Here is a 21,317-nt window from a genome sequence, read left to right as displayed (position 1 = left end):
TTTGTAGCCTGGTTAGTTTTTGCTTCCCCAACACAAAGTTGTCCATTAAGTAGTATGTTTAGAGTTAAAAAGAGAACAGCACCATTATTTTCAGCCTAGTGTTGATTGATATTTTATATACAACCATCAGTCCAACACTTATTACTAGGTGTCTACTTACTAGCCTACAGTAACAGACAGGTTAATATCTGCTGTTGGGGGGTGTAGCAAAGAGTAAACAAACCAAACTTCATCTACTCATTATTTGAAGAGTTTACCACCAAATAAATTGTGTCAAGCTGATCTTAATTCGATTAGAATAGTGGACTTTCAATTTAGTTTAGAAAATTCATTTTTCACAATAATTTTTTTTTTTTTCTCAAAAATAGTTTTTTTTAAATGTGTTGACATAGTATGACATACTAAAATGTTTATTGAATTCCATGTATTTAACAATTATTTAAAGGGACACTTTTAAGTGTATAAATGTACCGGGTCGGGATCCCATGCGTGTTCGCACATGCGCGCTCGCGTTTGGCTGGAGTCACTGCTCCTGTGCCTGCTTGCCTTCACTCACACAGCGCGCGTTCTCGCTGTCTCGCTCCACCTCTAGACGAGCATGCGCGCTCACTCCACACTGCAGAAGAGTTCGTTTAGCTCTGAGAATATCTAGTGAATGTACAGTGGACATTTGTGCAGAGATAAATGCTGCAGCTCCTCCAGACCAACAGAGGTTTTCCATGTCTTGTGAAGTGACGGGGCTCCGCAGCGAGAAACATTATCAGCTGGGCTGAAGCAGGAAGAGAAACGTTACCGTCTCTGACCGGGTGCCGGTGTCTCCCTGCGGGCGTGCTCGGAGACGATAACGTTTCTCTTCCTGCTTCAGCCAGCAGGAAAAGCCAACACTAGGATCAGCAGTGATTCATGAAGAGACCTTTGTCTTGTCAAGTAAAACAGAGTGTGTCAATTCAGCATAAAGGCTCCTGTGAATAAGATAAGATAAAATAAGATATTCCTTTATTAGTCTCACAGTGGGGAAATGTTCAGTGTACAGCAGCAAAGGGGATAGTGCAGAAACAAGTAGCATCAGTGAAAGCAAAAAGCAAAATACAACACAGTAAAAAAAAAAAGCAAAACAAAAGTAGACATAAAATATAATAATAATATACAATAATAAAAAATATGAACAATTTAAATAGAAGGAAATATAAAAATAGGAACAATATAAACAAGAGGAAATATTAAAACTAGGAACAGTATATACAGTATTGACAATAAACAGACTATTAACACAATTGCACAGGTGGAAATATGATATTGCACAGTGATTGGATGGATGGATGGATGGATGGATGGATACCCTTTTTTCCAGAACCTATTTTTAGTTGGTTTTGGAATAGACTGTTATAAGTGTAGAAATATGCTGTTTTTTAGCTATTATTTAGCTTTGACCAGTTGCAGCTCCTCTAAACTTTTAGCTGAGGTGAAGGCAGACATTCATTTCAGGATATTTAAGTAGTTTGTTTTTCTTTTGACCATCCTGGATTTCTTAAATTACTGGGATGTAATCTTCAAAGAAAAATGTAATCCTTCGATTTTTTTAATTGGTTCACCTGATGGGAAAATATGATACATGCGAAACTGAAAAGTAAATAAAAGCATAGACAACCAGGCATAAAATGTATAGGCGTATTACTTTGTTTTGTTTTATTTAACATGTTAATAATGATGGGTCATCAGGTCCATCCTGTCTGTCCTCAGAAGCAGCTCCTATCCTTCTGGAGTCTGCTGGCTGCACTGAGGTTCATCTGGTGTCTTGGTGACTCGACACACATGATTCCACTTTAAATGTTACAGATTGGGTTCAATTTTATAGCAGAAACAAAACAGTGTTATTTTTAAAATCATAATCTTTTTGTAGATCATTTCAAGGATCACATTAATGTTGCAACGTGAATATTAAAGAGGCGACTATTTCCTCCTCGAATCGGGAGCAATTGTGTTTGCAGGTAAAACAGTCAAATCTAACTAAAGTAAACTTTTCATTATGATTTAAGGAAAAAAAACAACAGGCAAAAAACTACAGCACATTTAAATTTGACTTTCATTATATTTAAAGCTCTACGGTGGTATTTAACTGCGGATGGTTATTGTATGGATTATTATGAATGAATGAGTGAATGAATGAAAGACTTTATTTCGAAAATAAAATAAATAAAAACAGATACAAAATAATAACAAACAAAACAAGAGTAATAGTGTCCGAAAAGGAGTATAGGTAGAAGTAAAACTTATATTTCCCTACCCCTTTCTCACTTCTCCTCTAATAAATCATATATCATAGAATGATAATATAATATAATATAATATAATATAATATATAAACTATCCCAGATTTATTTACATTCCAAATTAAATATATGAACAGCATCCCAAGTTTATTTACAACCCACATATCCATCCGGAGTTAAAAAGTAGATATAAACCAACCCTTCTCACAACTCTTCCTCAACCATATACCTCCCAAAAATATCTTTTTTGTATAGCTTTTTAAAGTGATTTATATTTGTGCTCCGCTTCAACCTATCACCCAACCCATTCCACAAATCCACCCCACACACATTATGATGACACATGATATCTTGCCTTATTACGCACAGGAAACATGGTGACCATCGGATCTCCAACATGTCAGGGTGAATTCATTTAAAAAGAGTCATTATCTATTCTTGGCAGCATATTTGAGCTGTTGTTTTTCATATTTGAAACTCTGCACGTAACAGACGATTCGTTTTCTCTCTGAGTGAAAACTCTCAACAGGATTCACCAAACTGTCTGTGCGTCATGACGCGGAGAGCCCAGATGTGCTTCCACTGGATGAGAGGAGTGGATTGACTCTGCTGGTCTCAGCCTCTAACGCAGACACCTGACGGATTCTCTCTGTTCTCACGAAATGACATAAAGTGTGTTTGTGACGCTCCTGACGCATTGGGCACGAAAACGCTCGTGAATACAGGTGAATAAATAATGAAACGTGGGTGGATTCACATTAAGTTACATTAAAAATGAACACAAGCATTATATTTTCAGTATCACTACAAATTATTCTAATAATTAATGGAACTTTTCAAATGTTTTATCAATCTTTCAGTCGCCTTCATGTTTTTATCAGATGTTTTTTTTTTTTTTTTAAATATCATACACTTCCTATAATCTGCTCGTCCATTCTCCTTTGATGTAACCTCGATAACTCCCAATATTGCAGTTCTTGGATTCATTTGCAAGGAAATTTGAAAAGCATTTCAGAAAACAAAAACGTGATGACGTCATGATGCGGCGCCATAATATTCTATGCGCATGCGTGGAAAAGGCGCAAGAACGTCATGACATGACGTCACGGTCAAAGCCACAGGAATGTCATGACGTCACGGTCAAAGCCGCAGGAATGTTATGACTTCACATCAGATCAAAGGAAGTCTTGTCAAGGATAGACCTTGAATCAAGCAAACCAAGAGATTCTCAGCTATTAGTCTCAGCATTTGCAACACGCTATCGAGAGATCACCAGAGACTGGTTGTTAACTTTCAAAAGCGAGTTGAAAATCGAGCTGAGAGAGAAAGTCACTGCAACAACAATCATTTGTTTTACATCAAGAGCCGGTATTTTATTTCCCCGCTCTGTAGTCTTGCTTTCAAATTCAGGAACCTGCGATTTGAGGAATTATGAGGAGAACAGTGGAGTCTCGAGATAAATCCAACAAGGCTGAGATGGAAGAATCACGTTGCCCCAATGTGTCAGAGGTGCCTCAACTGGATCCAAAAGGGTTACATGCCCAACCTAAATGGAAGACACATGCTGAGTACTTAGCTCAGAAAGACAGAAATGAGCTGTTAGAGAAGATAGACGAACTTCAACACCGGACCCAGGCGATGCGGGTTATGATCAAAAACCTAACGGCAGAAGTGCAGGATCGGGAAAAAAGAGGGGACAATCTGAAAGAGCAGAATAAGACCATTCTGGCCCAGTTTAAATCTCATATACTCCAAAAACAGGCCGAGATAAAGAATCTGCTGGAAGAACTTCAAGAAGCTCAGGAAAAGGGGAAAATTACAGCTGACGAGAACCAGCGCCTGAGAAAACAGGTTGAACATCAGGCAACAATGTCTGATCTTCAGGAACTCATCATTGGTAAAGATGAGAAAATCCAGAAGTTTAAATGCTCACAGCATGAGCTTCAGAAAAGGGTAGTCCCTCTGACTGAGCTTGCTCAACTAAATGAGGAGAAGAGAAACCTACAGACAGCTGTACGGGATCTTCGGATCCAAGTGGAGGTGAATAACGAACAAATCCACAAAATGGACGAGCACATAACGAACCAAACCAGGCAAATCGCTTATGATCAGGAACAGTTAAATAACTATCACGTCCTAACAACCGATCTGATGCAAAAGGTCGCTGATCTTACAGGCCAGCTAGAGGCATTGGACGATCAGAGCGATGTCACCTTAGTTGCCGCTACACATGGGGATCAGAGCGATGTCACCTTAGTTGCCGCTACACATGGGGATCAGAGCGATGGCATCTTCTATGATAATACATCGGACGATCAGAGCTATGACAGAATCTGGGAGACTACATCTGAGGATCAGAGTGACGAGCGCCTCCCAGAGAAACCAGCTTCTGTGTTTTGGACCAAGAGTTTCTGGTGGAACACTGCTAAAGTTGTAGGTGTGTCACTTACCATGGCCGTTGTGGGTATAGGTGCCTATAACGCCTATTTCTGATGGACTATGCCTTTAACAAGCTACTGCCCTTCTGCCACCACATTGTACCTCCTCCCGCCTAAACTAGAATCCCTACAAACTACAACTCCACTTTAAATCCTAACAACAGGTTCATTTATAGATATAGATTATGAATGTGATAAACATAATTTATATTTATAAATGAATGGGCACGGTGGTGGAGTGGTGAGCACTGTCACCTCACAGGAGGCGTGCCTTTCTGTGTAGAGTTTGCATGTTCTCTCCGTGTCTGCATGGGTTTCCTCCCACAGTCCAAAGACATGCGGCCCAAGAGTGAGTGTGAATCATGACCTCTCACCTGACGTGAGCTGTGAAGGCTCATACTGGTTGAGAGGTATAGGTGGCTGTGGCTCAGGAGGTAGAGAGGGTCGGCTGCTAATCGTGAAGATTGGTGGTTAGATTCCCGGCTCCTCCAGTCTGCATGTCGAAGTGTCTTTGCATGGGCAAGATACTGAGCCTGAAATTGTTCTGAAGGCTGTGCCATCGGTATTTGTGAATGAGCTTTTTGTGTGAATATTATATAAATAAATAAATAATAATAATAAAAAAATAATTTGGAAGTGGAATTGAATCTGTAAAATGAACTGTATATATATATATATATATATATATATATATATATATATATACACACACACACACACAATTTAATTTTTTTAAATGAGTGTAAGTACATTACAATAAAGAAAGCATCACAGATAATCCATGATGTGTTGATCAATATGCATAAAAATGCATTCATAAAACTGAATTAAAATGTTTTTTTTTCCTTTTATTCTGATAAATTGCACAGCCCACTTGGACACTGGGCTTCTACACACATACACATTTTAATATTTTTACTACACATTTATAACTTTTTTTGTAGTATAGTCAAAGTAGTCTCCTTTTTTTTTTGTAAGCGAAAGACCTAATGTGGTCGAAACATGTTGGCTTTTTAAATGATTTAGCCACTACAATAAAGGTTTTTTAATATACTCTCTTCCTCGTTGCTACTTTTTTGATATTTTGGAGTCCCTGGACTGCCTTCCTGTTTATCCTAGTCTCCTGCACACTCAGAGGGAACCTCCACCAATCATGCACTGGCATCACTGGTCTAACCATATTCACTGGTAACATCTAATTGTTCAACAGCGATGAAAATGTGGAAACATTGTGGAGCACAATGTAGAACAAGTAAAAAATACAGGAACACATAAAATGAGACTTGTATCCATGGATCTATTGTCCCAGTGCATGCTGGAAGGGTTCCAAACACATCTAACTCATGTAACTGCAATCACATGATCAACACTCACACAGCCAATCATATGAACACTGATCACGGTTTCAACCCCTAATGCTTCCACCTTAGCAGGATCTGCCATCACCTCCTCAGCAAAGATGACATGACCGGGGTTCTGGACTAACGTAGAAAAACAAGTTACACTTGGACAGTTTAACTTTAAGACTGGCATCCCCTTAAAGATACAATATTACAATATTTCAATGTCATGTTGTTCAGAAAACTTAGCTGATGTGAGCATTTTTTGGTGGTTTACAAACAAACAAGCGTTCCAGTATGGTGTCAAATCAGCAAGAGCACTGACCTCAAGTGCTGCTTGTGTCAGTAGAATAGAGACTTTATTGTCTTTGTCATGGAAAAATAACGAAAAAACAGTTTAGCAGCTCTTGGCAGTAAAAGCAAACATAAAAACATTCAAATCAAAATATAGATAAATAAATGGATCATAAAGTGCAGGTGACATGATTATGGTTCGGCAGCTAGTGTCCTCAGCCTTTGTGGGGTGGCTGGGGGTTCTACACACTTGACTTCCTGTGGGTAAAAGCTATTCCGCAGTCTGTTTGTGTGTGTTTTAATTGTCCTGTATCTCCTTCTGGAGGGAAGGGGAGTAAACAGTCCATGTCCAGGGTGGGTGGGGTCTTTAAAAATACAGCTGGCTTGCTCTCCTGAAGTCTATTATCAGTCAGTCAGTCTGTAGTATTTGGTGGTTTACATTGAATAACTGTGCTGATGCTAAGGGTTAAAATAGTCTTTTGAAGGTAAATATGTTTTCATGTCATAGACTCCCACTTACACGTTATGGCCTTAAATCTTCATTATAATAAGATGCTACTGCAGTTTTAGCTCCTTCCTTCAGATTATACAGTCTGAAGCAGAAAATTCACTTTGGCTGAACTTCCGTAAACTGTGGTGAGGGGTCACATGTAGACATGAGGTACACAAGCCAAAAAGGCTGGAAACCACTGATATAGAGTGAAGCTTAGCTAAAAACTGGCCCGGCCATTTTCAAAAGGGGTCCCTTGACCTCTGACCTCAAGATATGTGAATGAAAATGGATTCCATGGGTAGTTTCCTCTTTACAGACATGCCCACTTTATGATAATCACATGCAGTTTGGGGCAAGTCATAGTCAAGTCAGCACACTGACACACTGACAGCTGTTGTTACCTGTTGAACTTGAGTTTGCCATGTTATGATTTGAGCATATTTTTTAATGCAAAATGCAGTACAAATACCCCACACCTCACCTCACCTCCATACCATTATTGACACACAGTACACCTGAACTGAATGGACTGTAATGCTGTGCAACATGCTGCCTTCCACTGTGTAATTGTCTGAAATATATTAATTATTTATTTAAAAAAATATTTTTATGAGAGCTACAAGTTCTTTTAACATGGTCATGGAGCATATATACTGTATATTTGTATTCTGGGGGTATCGTTCCTATGCAGAGAGTAGTTTAGTTTATTTATTGACTACACTGAGGGCGTTTTATATTTTAATAATTTATTTATTTATTGTGTTGAGTTGAATGTGCTACTTATTTTGTACTGTAATTACTTTGTGCCTTTTCTACCTTTTTTCTTTTCTTAAAGCTGACTCGGTGTAAACCGCTCAGAATTCCAATGTACTTATAGGTGCAAATGGCAAATAAAACTCTTGAATCTTGAAGTACCTGTGAGGGTTTCTGGACAATATCTGTCATTGTTTTATGTGTTAATTGATTTCCAATAATAAATATATACATACATTTGCATACATCAACCATATTTGTCCACTTCCATGTAGATAAGAGTCTTAAATACTTGACAAATCTCCCTTTAAGGTACATTTTAAACACATAAAGAAATTTGTGATTCATTTACGATTAATCGCGATTAACTATGGACAATCGTGCAATTAATCACGATTAAATATTTTAATTGACAGCCCTAGAATAAATATATGAACACATGATCTCATACTGAGAAAAAAGAAGGAATTCCAGCACTGTACTGTAGAAATCAGCAGCAGCAGCATGCAGTAGAGGCTTATGACCGCTTGATGGAGCTACTACCCCAGGCTGCACACAGCATTAGTATCATACCCACGTCTGGGGCTATCATACAGAACACATACAAAATGATGGAAAGGCTTCAGGAGGAGTTTGGGTTCCTGCTCTCACGTCCGGCAACATACATTTCATAAGTTTTAGAAGTGAGATGAAGGCAGATTGCACCTCTTGTCCTGACACTTAGAATGTAATGCGTAATGCTTGAACTGTAAGTAGAGAAAATGATTGAAGGGGCAATTGAGGGAAATCAGCACTTCAGGTGCCTCACATTGGTTACATGAGAAACAGTTGATCTTTAAGATTAAACCTGTCTTCATGAAATAAAAAAAAAAACACTTAACTTTCCCCTTGAAAAAAAAAAGATAGTGGAATGATGAATTCTCTCTCTCTCTCTCTCTCTCTCTCTCTCTCTCTCTCTCTCTCTATAATTTATTGTCCATTCACATTCTGTGTAATATCATCCTTTGTCTTTCTCTCTCTCTCCTGTGTATGTGTGTGTGTGAAGGGAGAAATGCTTAATAACACAGACAATACCAAAAATACATTTGAAATCAACAGAACGGTTCGTCATTCTGCGCAATTACGCACGCTCATCCATGGACACACACTGTAAACAAGTGCTGTTAATTTACAGCAGGATTTCAACAGTATTAACCTGTTATTGCTTAAAACAGTGCTTTACTGTTAATACAAAAGAAAACCTGTTAAATTACGCTCATAGGCCGTTTTTTAATTGAACTATAATGCATTCTTAAAAAACAGCACTTTACTGCTGATCAACTGTCTAAAGTATCATCAGTAACACGTTCATGCAGTATTTTTTTAATTCTGGGACCTGATCTGCTCATGTGAGGCTTGTACATTGTACATGATTGTAAAATCAGTGAATTAGCTCTGTTCTTCACTCACATGTTGTTCTGGTTTGCATTCTGTGCTTGTAGCCAGCTATAGACAAACATTTTGGGAAAAGTGTCAACAAGTCTATTATAGCCTTTTTCCTAACAAGTGCCTTTAATTGTATTTAGTGTGACTATTCCTATGTCTGTAACCTGCTAAGTCTATTCATCTAGGCAAAAAATAATGTTTTATTAAAATGTATGTAAAAAATACAACCTAAATAGTGCATTAAAACAAATCAGTAAGATAATGTAAAAGAAAGGTGGAAAAACAGCTATATAATGTATCTTTAAACAGTAAATTAACTGTAAAATACTGTGAAATTAATAAAAAAAATAGTTCTAACTGTATTTTTCATTAACAGTACAAAGCTGTAAATTTCAGCGACAGTCTAATAATGTTAATTTTACAGTAACATAAAGGCAACCCTGCTGCCAGCTCTTTACTGTTATTTATACAGTGCAGTTTGTCCTTGCCAAGACTATAGATTATTGACCCACAATAAGGTAAAGGTGTGTGTGTGTGTGTGTGTGTGTGTGTGTGTACCTGGCATCGCCAGTGAATAGTCTCCAGTCTCAGTAACAGAGTCGAACAGCTGAGACTGAGAAGCTTTCCTGAGCTGCTGCAAGAAGCCGACCAGACCAACCAGGTTCAGCTTGGTGGCTGCTTCTTCAAACAACCTGGAACACACACACACAGATACACACAGATACACACAGATACGGGGTGTAAGACAACGTTTTTTAAAAAATATTTACAATAAAATTATTATTTTAAAAGTTTGGATTATTACTTTAGATTTAAACATAACAATTAGAAAAGTACAACCAAAGAGCTAATAGAAGAATGGCCAAGCGTCAGGGAGAAAAAATAAATAAAAGAAGAAGCCTCTTAAGTATATATGATTGTTAAAATAACAAAAAGTACATAATACTGACATAGATTTGTATTAAACGTTCCTAAAAGTAACAGAGAACTCATCTTTGATGAATATTCACAGGAAATAATCTGCTCAAAATTCATCCAAATCACTTGTTTTACACAAACTTCCTGCAGTTATTTTGTTCACTGTTTGAGTTAATCGTACAGTTCATCAGTTGTTCTGTATTGTTATTGTTATGCATTGAATATAATATGAAACATCCATAAAATATGTCACTAAGTCAGGGGTCATCAGTTTACTCAATGATAGAAAAGGGCTCCCTTAAGAAAAAAGGTTGGAAACCACTGGTGTTATATCAAATGACCCCAAATCATTAGAAGATCACAGATATGATGAAATGGCTGTTGTAGAAACTGATTTAGTGAATATTCAGAGTGCAGAGGAACAAAGCTTTAAGGCTGAAAAGCAGCGGCGTTGCCCTTTAAGCTCACTGTTTTTGGGACCGCCCTGTGCAGAGGGGAGTATTTACTATGTTTTGGCACCACTTTCAGCTTGTAAATGTGTTCAGTCCATCTGCTGCAGAAGATCAGAGGGAACATTTTTTTTTTTTTTATTCGCTCCTAAAAGCAGCCTAGATAACAGGTGACATAAGAGATGATCCTTGAAATGAACACAGTTTATTCTCTGGTTGTGCCAAAATTTAATAAGTCCAGAACTGTTGGCACACACCTTATACACGCACACACATCTGTATTTCTATACTTGGGCTCTAACCTAAACCTGATTCCTAAAACTTAAAAACACTCTAGAAGCTCTGTGCTGCCATCTTGTGGCCACAGCGTCGTCTCCTGCTGAGCACCAAATGTCAGTGAATTTATCTGCCAAAACAAACCACATCTCACTAAGAGATACCCGTCATGCTGGCTGATAATTTAACAAGGTGATAACAAGGAAGCAACAGATGTTTCATCGGGCTGTTGCACTTTAATTATAAACTGAACTGAGGGAGTTGGTAGCTTTCATTTTTCATAGTCTACCTACTAAGCATCCTTTTTTTGGTATACACTTGTCAAACTGTTTCATATTATATACTTTGTCTAAGATGTATTGAGACAGGCTGTTAGGTTGCGGGTAAATATAACTGTTGTTATGCTATTCTTTCTTTATGTATGTTTTGTGTTTTGTTCTCGAAGGTAATCTCGAAGATTTTTATTTAAATAAATGTCTGTTAAATCACTATTTATAGCCAAATGAGGTAACACAATGGTGACTGAGCCTACTGATCCTGATGAAAGTATTGCAATATTTATTGGGGCTGTCAAAGTTAATGCGATAATAACGCAAATTTGTTTTAACGCCACTAATATCTTTAACGCATTAACACAACTTGCGATTTTTAGGTTGTAGTGGGCTCAGAAGCTAGAGTGAAGATAAAGGGCATCATATGAAAACCTAATGAATCCATTGGTACCAACCACTAGCTCGTCCCGAAGGAGGTTAAATAACGTTCCAAACCATATTTTTTATGCTAAAAGCAGTACCTGTGAGGGTTCCTGGACAATATTTGTCATTGTTTTGAGTTGGTAATTGATTTCCAATAATAAATATATACATCAATTTGCATTAAACAAGCATATTTGCCCGCTCCGACGTTGATAAGAGTATTAACTACTTGACAAATCTCCCTTTAAGGCACATTTTCAACAGTGTGATAAATTTGCGATTAATCGCGATTAAATATTTGAATCGATTTGACAGCAAAAAATATAAAAACCTAAAATATTGTTGTTTCCTGGTTTGTTTATGCTGCACCACTTTGGGTCTTGGTTCTGTTGATGAATGCTCTTATTAAAAAGAAAATACTCTAACAATTAAAAGGAGAAATACCCCTAAAATGTCTGCCGTAAAATCTAAAACATGTAATTTGCCTATAATATCTGTAATAGATCTGCAACCAATGATTATCTCCATCACTGATTAATATACCAATTCTTTTTCCCATTAGTTGATTTAGTCAAATGTCAAAAAATGTCTTGCAAACATGACATTTTTGCCAAATTTGACAACAATAAAATGCATTTTCTATATATCTTAGAAAGAAATATTATATGTTATAAAGACAATGATATTTTTGTTGATAATGCGATATAGACTTTGATGAGATGAGCTTTATAATGGGACTAAAAATAAAATATATATATTTGTGAACCACAGCTAAAATAAATGATTATTGTGATTATAGAGATAAATGTGTGGTGTATTGTGATATCTGAGCTCTACCTGTCAGCCTGTGTTGACAGCGTACACACAGCCTTGGCAGCGCTGGTCCCAGTCATCAGGCTGCCGCCCCTCAGGTCCAGACCTCGGCCTCGGCTGCTCTCCCTCAGCAGCTCCTGGATGGACAGAGGCTGGATGACCGGCTGGCTCAGGCCCAGCTCCGAGGCCTCCGGGCTGGGCTCGCAGCTCAGCTCCATCCCCAGGTCCACGCCGACGCTCTGCTGGCTCTGCTGGGTGATGGTGGTCAGAGAGGACGGCTGCAAGGATCCGTCGCTGAAGTGGGTGTGCTCCAAAGAGCTGATGTATTCGGTCACCCTGAGAGACAAAGAGTGAAACGAGGTGAAGGAGGTGAAACAGAAAAGTTAAGAAGTGAATGTACATGTATTGTATTAGCACAGTATCTCCAGAATTACATCTTCTAAAGAGCTTTTACAACTTTTTGTTTGAAATTAATCAAATGGGGTTTTCAAAAACATTTAATGTCCCAAATTACAATCTTTTGTATTTTTTAAAGCCTATAGGAAAACATTGCTTCTATAAAAATCAGAATAGGGAATTCTAACGATCTTCAAGCATCCCTAGAGTTTTTAGAAATTTAGTTAAATATAATTGGAAATTGGAAAGTAATAAAAAAATGATTCCAATCGCATACGTTTTTGTTTGTAGAAGAATTAGATGGGTAGCAGCGAGCTGCGTACCACACTGGGGAGCATCATCTGACACACACTGAATTTAAGTAATCAGAGGCCAAAACAGATAAGCTGGCCAGTGTGTGTGTGTGTGTGTGTGCATGTGTGCGTGTGTGTGTGTGTGTACCTGAAGACATGAGGCCAGCAGTCGTGGTTGTGGCTGCCCATCTCCAGTCCCACGTTCAGGATGGCGTCCATACACAACACATGAGCCGTATGCAGGCGAACTCCCTGAGGACGACCGATCTGCTCCAAGCGCTGTTCAACGCGCTGCTTCACTGGACACACACACACACACACACACACACACACACACACACAAATGTATAAATTTAAAGCGATTAATCACGATTAAATACTTTAATCTATTGACAGCCCTAGAAAAAACATGTTCAACATTCACAAACTTTACACCACTTAATCAACCTTTAATGTACGCCGCATACAACATTCAGTAATCACACACACAGACACACTAAATTAAGGTTTAGCTTGTAATGACAATTAATTACATCTAATGAAACTGAATAATGCATATCATTAAAAGCTCTTGTCCTTGCTTTCAAAGATATAGGGGATTGTAAAAGACGATGAGAGAAGAGATGTAGTCGTAGTTTCCCACAGCTTCCACTAGATGGCACTAAAGACCTGTGTATCACTCGTAGCACCTTTTAGGGAGTTCTGGACCAGAGTCTCCTCAAGTATTAATGCTACCAGCTTAAATTTTTGCCATTATTCAAAATTCTCTTTTGGTTATAAAATGAGGAAACAATCATTCAGGTCTCTTTTTGTTTGAGCTGTTCGCTCTCGATCATTTGTGCAAACTGTTTTGTTTGTGTGTGTTTCTGTGTATGAGTGTACATGTGTGTGTACTCATCAGCTACTAGTTGGTCTTGTAACATACTGTATCTCTTCATAGTGGGCGTGTGTGTTTGTGTGTGTGTGTGTGTGTGCTCTCGGTACCTTGTGTGATGGCGTCACCCATCTCTCCCACCTCCTTCTCCTCCTTCTCTTCCTGCACACATGAGGCTGCAGCCATCTGGGCTAAAGCTGAGGCACAGTTGGCAGCCACACCTAAAAGACACACACACATATATATATATATATATACACACACACACACACACAAACACACACACATACACACACAGTGTTAAGACAAGCTATTGAGTTTCATTCTCTCATCTTAAAAATTACACCACAGCGCAGTGAAAATGTGACCTTTACTCTTGATTCTCATCCATGCTTTGACTCTACTGATAAGACACATCGCAGATTTAGACCATAGACTGTATATAAAGATGGATGATGCGTCTCCTCTTCTTCCCACTGTACAAGGCTTAATGAAAGAGGCTGGGACACGGTCTTGAGCTATGGGGTATGACACATGGGCGCTGTAACTGGAGGTGCGATGTACAGCAGACGGCACTAGGAATAAAGGGATGGTGTCCACTCTAGAGCGCTTTGGGTGCGCTCAGCCTGATAGAACTTTTTGGGTATGCTCAAATAGATGGCGGCGGGTACACAATAGAACGTTTTTAAATAGAAAGCATTTGATTATTTTTAAGTATTTTATTAAAGATTCTTTCAATAATTGCAGAATTGTAATTCTCACTAATAAAGTAGGCTACTGACACCCTCCCTGTGGACGCCTCAGTGAAACAAATCAATCATCTTCATGTTCTGTGATCGTGTTGTACCCCAATGATACGACGTGTGACATCTCCTCTTTCAACCCTCATTGCCACTGTACAAAAGTGAAGCCAAACGATGACATTTCCTAACCTTGACCATTTATATATAGTCTATAATTAAAAGATGTCTGGGTTTTCTTCCCCTTACGGTGTATTTAATTTCTAACTGAGAGTAAAACGCTGTACCCTCCCTCCCTTCATACTGTCCTCTCTCCACAGCTGAGGTTCTACACCATGTGTTCATTCATATTAACGAATTCTTCTGTGCTGATAATTTCAGTCAGGTTTCATGCCCGTTTGGGGATGTTGTAAAAATGTATTTCCCCTGATATTCTCTCTCTAAAATCTGCAGTTAACAGTCTGTATGAAAGCCTTAACGCTTCTGTTTAACCTCCAGTGGAGCTGCTGAGTGTCCAACAGGTTCAGCTTTTTACCGGGCAGCTGTCACTTCAGGATCGCTCAGCAAAACTCTGGGGTCTGAGAAGTGAAGCAAATGCTGAAGTGTCTTAAACTTGCATTCTTTCTAACAGCCAGCAGGGGGCGGCTCCTCTGGTTGCAAAAAGAAGTCTGATTGTATAGAAGTCTATGAGAAAATGAGCCTACTTCTCACTTGATTTATTACCTCAGTAAACATTGTAAACATGAGTTTATGGTCTCAATCGCTAGTTTCAAGTCTTCTTCAATACAGCATGATGTTCATTTAGTAAATTATGGACCCATTTAGAGTCAAATAGACCATAAAGCAGGGTAGGGCGTGGCTACCTTGTGATTGAGAGATCGCTACCACGGAGTTGTCCGTGTTTTCATCTTACAACGTTAACCCTTTCACATTGTGTTTTCAGTTCATGAAAGTTAATTATAATCTTTTTAGGTCGCCTAAAAATGTCTTATTCAGTGTTCGGTTGTACTTAGCTCCACCCTCTCGTATCACTCCAAACCAATGGGTGACATCACGTTGACTACGTCCACTTCTTATATACAGTCTATGATATACACCGCATAAGCCACAGATATGTTATTATATACTGTATATGTTAGCATTTACTCTATACGTGTTTTAACATCTGACCGGTTGTATCGTATATGCCTCACAATGGCAGCCATAATGTTCAGTTTGCCACCATCCATCCAACCCAGTTGACTGTTAAAGCAACAATCAGCAGGCTGAAATGTTCATTTAATTTTTGCTTAATATAATATTTATCTGTACTAAGCTCTATGGCCAGCTGGCCCCCAAACAAGACAATTCTACATGAAATGTTCTCTGTTATTTTTCATAACTAAAGTATTTAAAAGAGCAATTATCTATCTCATCTTATCGCTTTGTATTTGCATTTGTATCTCCATAACAACGGTTAAAGATATATTGCAATAAGTTCAGGTTAATCTAATTTCTCTCAGTTTAATCAGAATAGAGTTGAATGATGTTCTGCATGTTTGCACTCTGCAAACTTCATGTTAAAACTGTTAAAAAAGGCCGTGCTCGTGGTCTGGTGGGGTTAGACGGACTGAGTTTGATCCCATGCTTGATTTCAGACGAGATATGTGATGTGTCAAAACCAGACTGCTGCCGTTTGCACTCCATCTGTGTGATCGTTAAAGTATTTTACTGTGACTTGGTAAGATGCCAATAGATGGTATTGAAGGTAAAAAGCCCCGTTCAGCCTCACAGCTCCTCTCAATTATTCTGACTAATTAGAGCTCTGCTCGGGTTGAAGTCGGATGGCGCTACGCTTGCTCAATCTCGTGACAGCTCCTACACTCTGGCCCTCTTCACTCCATCTCCATTATGCATCCGTGTGCAGGGTTAGCTATATACATGTATATAGGGCCATCCCAGACCAGTTAGTGTGGAGTCAAAGTGGACAATAAAACCTTCTGACAGCAAGTCTGCCCCGGTGCCGACTTCTTATTCATCCACTACTGCTGGATAATGTAGGAAACATCATATAAATGTATGTACGGTCTGGTCTTTACTTTACTTTACAGTTGCTGCCGATTATTTCATGGATCTTATGCAATTACAGGAAGGCAAGGCAATATTTCACAGTCATATATTATATTTTGGGGAGTCGTATCAATTGGAAGCTTTGAGTGGCTGTTTAGCTGCTGAAAATAAGTGGTGCAACTGAAAGCACACACATGCCTCGAATTCAATTTAGACTTGGATCTGTTCCAGCTCCTGGGCTGCTGCTGCGTATGTGATCCTGACCTTTGACCTCTCTGTGTTGAGGGGAAGTAGAACAGAGGGGTTCCCTGCAGGGATGAGTGATGTACTGTATCTCGGTTTTTCTTATTAATCCAGACACATGAGACAAATGTTTCACCCACCCAGGGCGCAGCTGAGCGCAGCGGCTTTGCGTAGGCCGTCTAAACTCAGACAGATGGTGTCTCTCTCCCTCTGGCTCTGCTCTTTGACTCCCTCTGCTCCCAGGATGAACGCGAGGCCTTTGGAGCTGCCCGCCATGCGGCCCGTCAGCGGCGTGGACAGCACGTCGATCAGGTTCTTCCACACGCCGGTGAGGATGAAGCGGGAGAACACAGCGCCTGAAAAACACACAAATGCTCAACTGAGGGGGTGTCAAAGAGTAGGGAGAGAATACATTAAGATGAATGTTGAAAACAACAGGATACTAATTTGACATCCGTTAAAGGGGACATATCATGATCATTTTCAGGTTCATACTTGTATTTTGGGTTTCACCTAGAACATGTTTACATGCTTTAATGTTCAAAAAACACATTATTTTTTTCCTCCTGTCTGTCTGAATATACCTGTATTCACTCTGTGTCTGAAACGCTCGGTTTTAGCACCTGTCTCTTTAAGAGAAAAAGTCCAGACTGCTTTGATTGGCTTGTGAGAAAAATATGGCGCACCTTTGCAAAGGCAGTTCTCAAGATGTGGGCGATATATTCTAACGAGCCTGCATGTGACATAGGAAGGGGAGCCAAATCTGAATGGCTTGTTGAATCACATGTTTTCTGATCCAGGCAGCCCACAAAAAACTGACTGGGTTTGTGGGTTGGTATTCACTCCAGATACCCAAATGTATCAGCACAAGCACTGAAAAAGGGAGTTTTTCACAATATGTCCCCTTTAAGATTATATCAACGAAGCGAAGCAGTTTAAGTCTGTGACTGAGTTTTTACACAGCAAGTGGCTAGATAAGTATAACTGATTCTGCTGCCAAGTCAAACACACACAAAAAGATAAGATACTGTCATCAGGTGTGACTCAGCAGCGGTTGCTATCTAACAAGACTACAGCCACATGATTAATTTTATTTCCATCTGTGCATTTATTATCCACTGGATGTCAGTATGCTGTTCAATTTGTATTATTATATTTCAGCTAAGCACGTGTTAAATGTAAAATATGTAAACTTAGAAACAGACAAAAGATAACAGCGCTAATGGGAAAAAGAAAAGCTTGCAGCTATAACACTCATCACCTGTGAGTGGCACAAATGATAAAATGACCGCAGCTATTACTTTCTTTGCCCTGTAGGTGGCGATAACGCCCTGTAATGACAATAGACTGTATGTAAATATGGACAACGCGTCTCCACTTCCTCCCACTGTACAGAAGTGAAGCCATAATATCCCGGATACGGGAGCTGCAATCTTGAGATTTTGAAGCCAGAGTCTGCGCAGTAGTCATCGGGGAGTTTGAGCTGCGGTATCGAGGCCGAGCACGGTCAGCGAGAGAGACTCACAGCTGCCAATCATGACGTCTCAGCGCCTTTTATAGCATCAAATAACTAATTAAAACCAAACTTATCAGAAAAATAAACACTTGAACAAACAGTATATCTATGTGATAAGAACCTAAAATGACATCTTTGCACCGCACCCCTCTCGCGACCGACATATCACTAAAACTCAGACCAGCAGCCTTTTCACACCAAGCATGATCATTTTACATAAATAAAAATGTTGTGTTTTTTATTTATTTCCTATTTTAAAGTGAAATTCATATCTCTTCAGATTACTGGCATCAAATCGGGAAGCTAACTGTATGCTAACATGCTAACCCTCCTGTTACTATCATAACATTAGCACAACGTTAGATACTAGTCTTGAAACTGCATAAAAATAAAAAATAACATGATATGGCTGTAAGGTACTGATATTACAAAGGTTAAATTATCATATTGAGTAAATGTAATAGTGTCACTTACCAGGTGATTCAGGAATGACACTTGACCGTTCAGTTGGGTCATTTTGTCCAGTCTTTTATAAGATATGGACAATAATTTACTCCGATTCTGTCTGACAACAAGGACTCTATATATATATAAGGCACTTTTGTACGTAAATGTATGCTATTAAAAACCGCGCTTTCCTAGCATACCTGACACACCTGTGCTTTCCCTACAGTCAATATGTCTGTTTTCATTGCTATGCTGTTGCCAGGGAAACAGCTTCAAGTTTACTTCCTCTCAGCTACTGTATAAACAACCATTAAGTCCGAAATTCCACACTAACATGCTATTTAGTGCAACAACACAGTATGTTAGATATTTTTAGTATCTCCAAAACTTTCATATGAAACCAATAGTACGCAAATTGCATACTTTTTTTGGTGAAATATTACTTTTTTTTTTATTTTATTTTTTTTTTATTGAAGATAATTAATTATGTAATAATTGGGTAATTAATGTTTGTAAATGAATTTATTTACAAATATTAAGGCATTGTAATCTAAACTCAATACTTCTAACATACAAGGCACAATTGGATAGGAAAGATAACTTAAATTATGATAAAAAACAAATATAATAACAAAATAAAAGAGAGTAGAAAATAATTAAAGGAACAAAAAAAGAAATGCATAAATAAATAAATAAATAATACGACTGCACTCTTCCATAGTAACTCTAGGGGTCATCATCATATATGTTCAGTTCTTCATAAGCTCTGAGGAGAGACTTTGCATGTTGTCCTTTCATTAGTCTTAAAGCACTGAGATGATTGTCCACAAGGTTGCTTTTGAAAACGGAAAATAGAGGTTTCTTTTTCATCCGTTTGGATGCATGGATGAAAAAATTTGCCAGCAGTATCAGATTGTTCAATATCAAGTCACTCTTAATGTTCTTCATGTTGATACCAAACACAATATTTTCTCTTGTGAGAGGAGCAAGTAGTTGGATTTTGGTTGACAGCCAGTCCTGCAAATCTTCCCAGAATGACAGAGAATATATACAGTGGAAAAACAGATGATCAGTAGTTTCAGCCTCAGTCTCACAAAAATTGCAGTTATTGTGATCAACATTAAATCTCTTAGCAATTCATTAGATGGATAAATATTAGACATTACTTTGAAATGGACTTCTTTTGTCTTAGGGCTTACAGGGTAAGTGATGTATTTAGATCTCCATTTCTTAATGTCTTAGTCTGAAAATAGTTGGATGATGTGGTTTCTGTTTGATCGTATTGGGTACAGTATGTTGGTCAGGTGATTACGTAACAATTTGTTTGAGTTTATCACTTTATTATACTGGGCACGTGTGCAAACTATATTATATTTTGAGCAGAAGCTTTCCCAGAATAGCAAGTATCCCTGATCATTCATTAGATGCATTATTGACCACATATTTTTATCCATCCAATGCTGTAAGTAGAGAGATATACCATTACATAACACAAATCTGTTGTTCCAGATGGGGGTTTGGTGTGGGGGTGAAATTGTGTGTGTACATGAGTTTCCAGCATAACAAAACTTGTTTGTGAAATAAGGACAGTTTGACTGGCAATTTTTCAATCTGAAAGTCACATTTAAGAACAAACTCAATAACACCCATTTTTTTGCCATGCGGTAGTGATGACAACGTTCATAACAGACGGTGACGGACAGCTCTGTTACATCAATAACGCTTCAATTTAACTCTAAGTGTAAGATTTAACTTTGCTAGGTTTAATGTATATATTTATCTATTTGAATTAGTTTACACTTTGATTCTCACAAAAAAAGCAGTTTTGGTCACATGAGGTTGGCACGGGTTACCATGGTTACACGTCTCCAACTGGCAAGCAGGCTCTCAGGAAGTGATGACATAAATTACAGCTCAGTGCGTCTGAAAAGATACATACTGATTCAAGATTCAAGATTCAAGATTCAAAATGTTTATTGTCACCAGTGGCGGCCGGCCAATAGAGGGCCACGGGGCCTGGCCCCACCCACCTTGAGCCACCAAAAAAAAAAAAAAAAATTATAAAATTATTAATTATAAAAATTATAAAAATTATAAAAATTGTCAATATGTGTGTTTTTGACCTATGGAATATACCCGTAATATTTGTAAAATAGGATAACTGCGCCAAATATCTGCTTTCCTCCTTGAACTCTCTGCTAGTGCACCTCTCAGCTGCTCTGCTGCACGTGTACTTTCTGGGGCCAAATGGATTTGGCCCAAGGAAGGCGGGTCTAATAAGCAGTACAGCCAATCACTGATTAAAGATATATGATTACAAGCATGAATGACATACAATTCATCCAATCAGCGCCGTAAAAAAGACTTCCGGGAGGGCCAAACTGATTTGGCCCATGGTGTGCGCGCGCACGTTCACGTGTGTCTCTCTCTGTTCTCGTCAGGGCTCATGTCAGTTCTCGCGTGATCTTGTCTTCTCGTCTCTCGCTTCTCTCCACTTCTCTTCTCTCACAGCCCATTTTAACGGCATGACAATGGAACAGCCAAGCACTAGTAGCGCTTTTTGATACCTTTTTTTGCATTGAATCGTACTAGGAT

The 21,317-nt window shown here is 38.6% G+C and overlaps 1 protein-coding gene and 1 long non-coding RNA gene across 2 annotated transcripts; both read right to left on the bottom strand.

The window, feature by feature from the left end:
* Positions 1–9,029: 9,029 nt before the first annotated feature.
* Positions 9,030–13,115, bottom strand: LOC119496281 (brefeldin A-inhibited guanine nucleotide-exchange protein 3-like). The gene is made up of 4 exons (XM_037783456.1): positions 13,002–13,115; positions 12,189–12,500; positions 9,572–9,705; positions 9,030–9,073 (listed from the first exon to the last, which is right to left on the bottom strand). Exons 1-4 carry the CDS (start codon positions 13,070–13,072, stop codon positions 9,030–9,032), a joined length of 561 nt encoding a protein of 186 aa, XP_037639384.1. The 5' UTR covers positions 13,073–13,115.
* A 3,413-nt stretch (positions 13,116–16,528) lies between these two features.
* Positions 16,529–17,295, bottom strand: LOC119496282. The gene is made up of 2 exons (XR_005208680.1): positions 16,900–17,295; positions 16,529–16,791 (listed from the first exon to the last, which is right to left on the bottom strand). It is a non-coding gene; the product is annotated as an uncharacterized LOC119496282 (long non-coding RNA).
* Between the last annotated feature and the right edge of the window lie 4,022 nt (positions 17,296–21,317).

This window comes from Sebastes umbrosus, chromosome 11, assembly GCF_015220745.1.
Source record: "Sebastes umbrosus isolate fSebUmb1 chromosome 11, fSebUmb1.pri, whole genome shotgun sequence".
Classification (NCBI taxonomy): Eukaryota; Metazoa; Chordata; class Actinopteri; order Perciformes; family Sebastidae; genus Sebastes; species Sebastes umbrosus.
The sequence above is the reverse complement of the archived record's forward strand: the minus strand, read 5'-3'. Positions and strand labels throughout refer to the sequence as shown.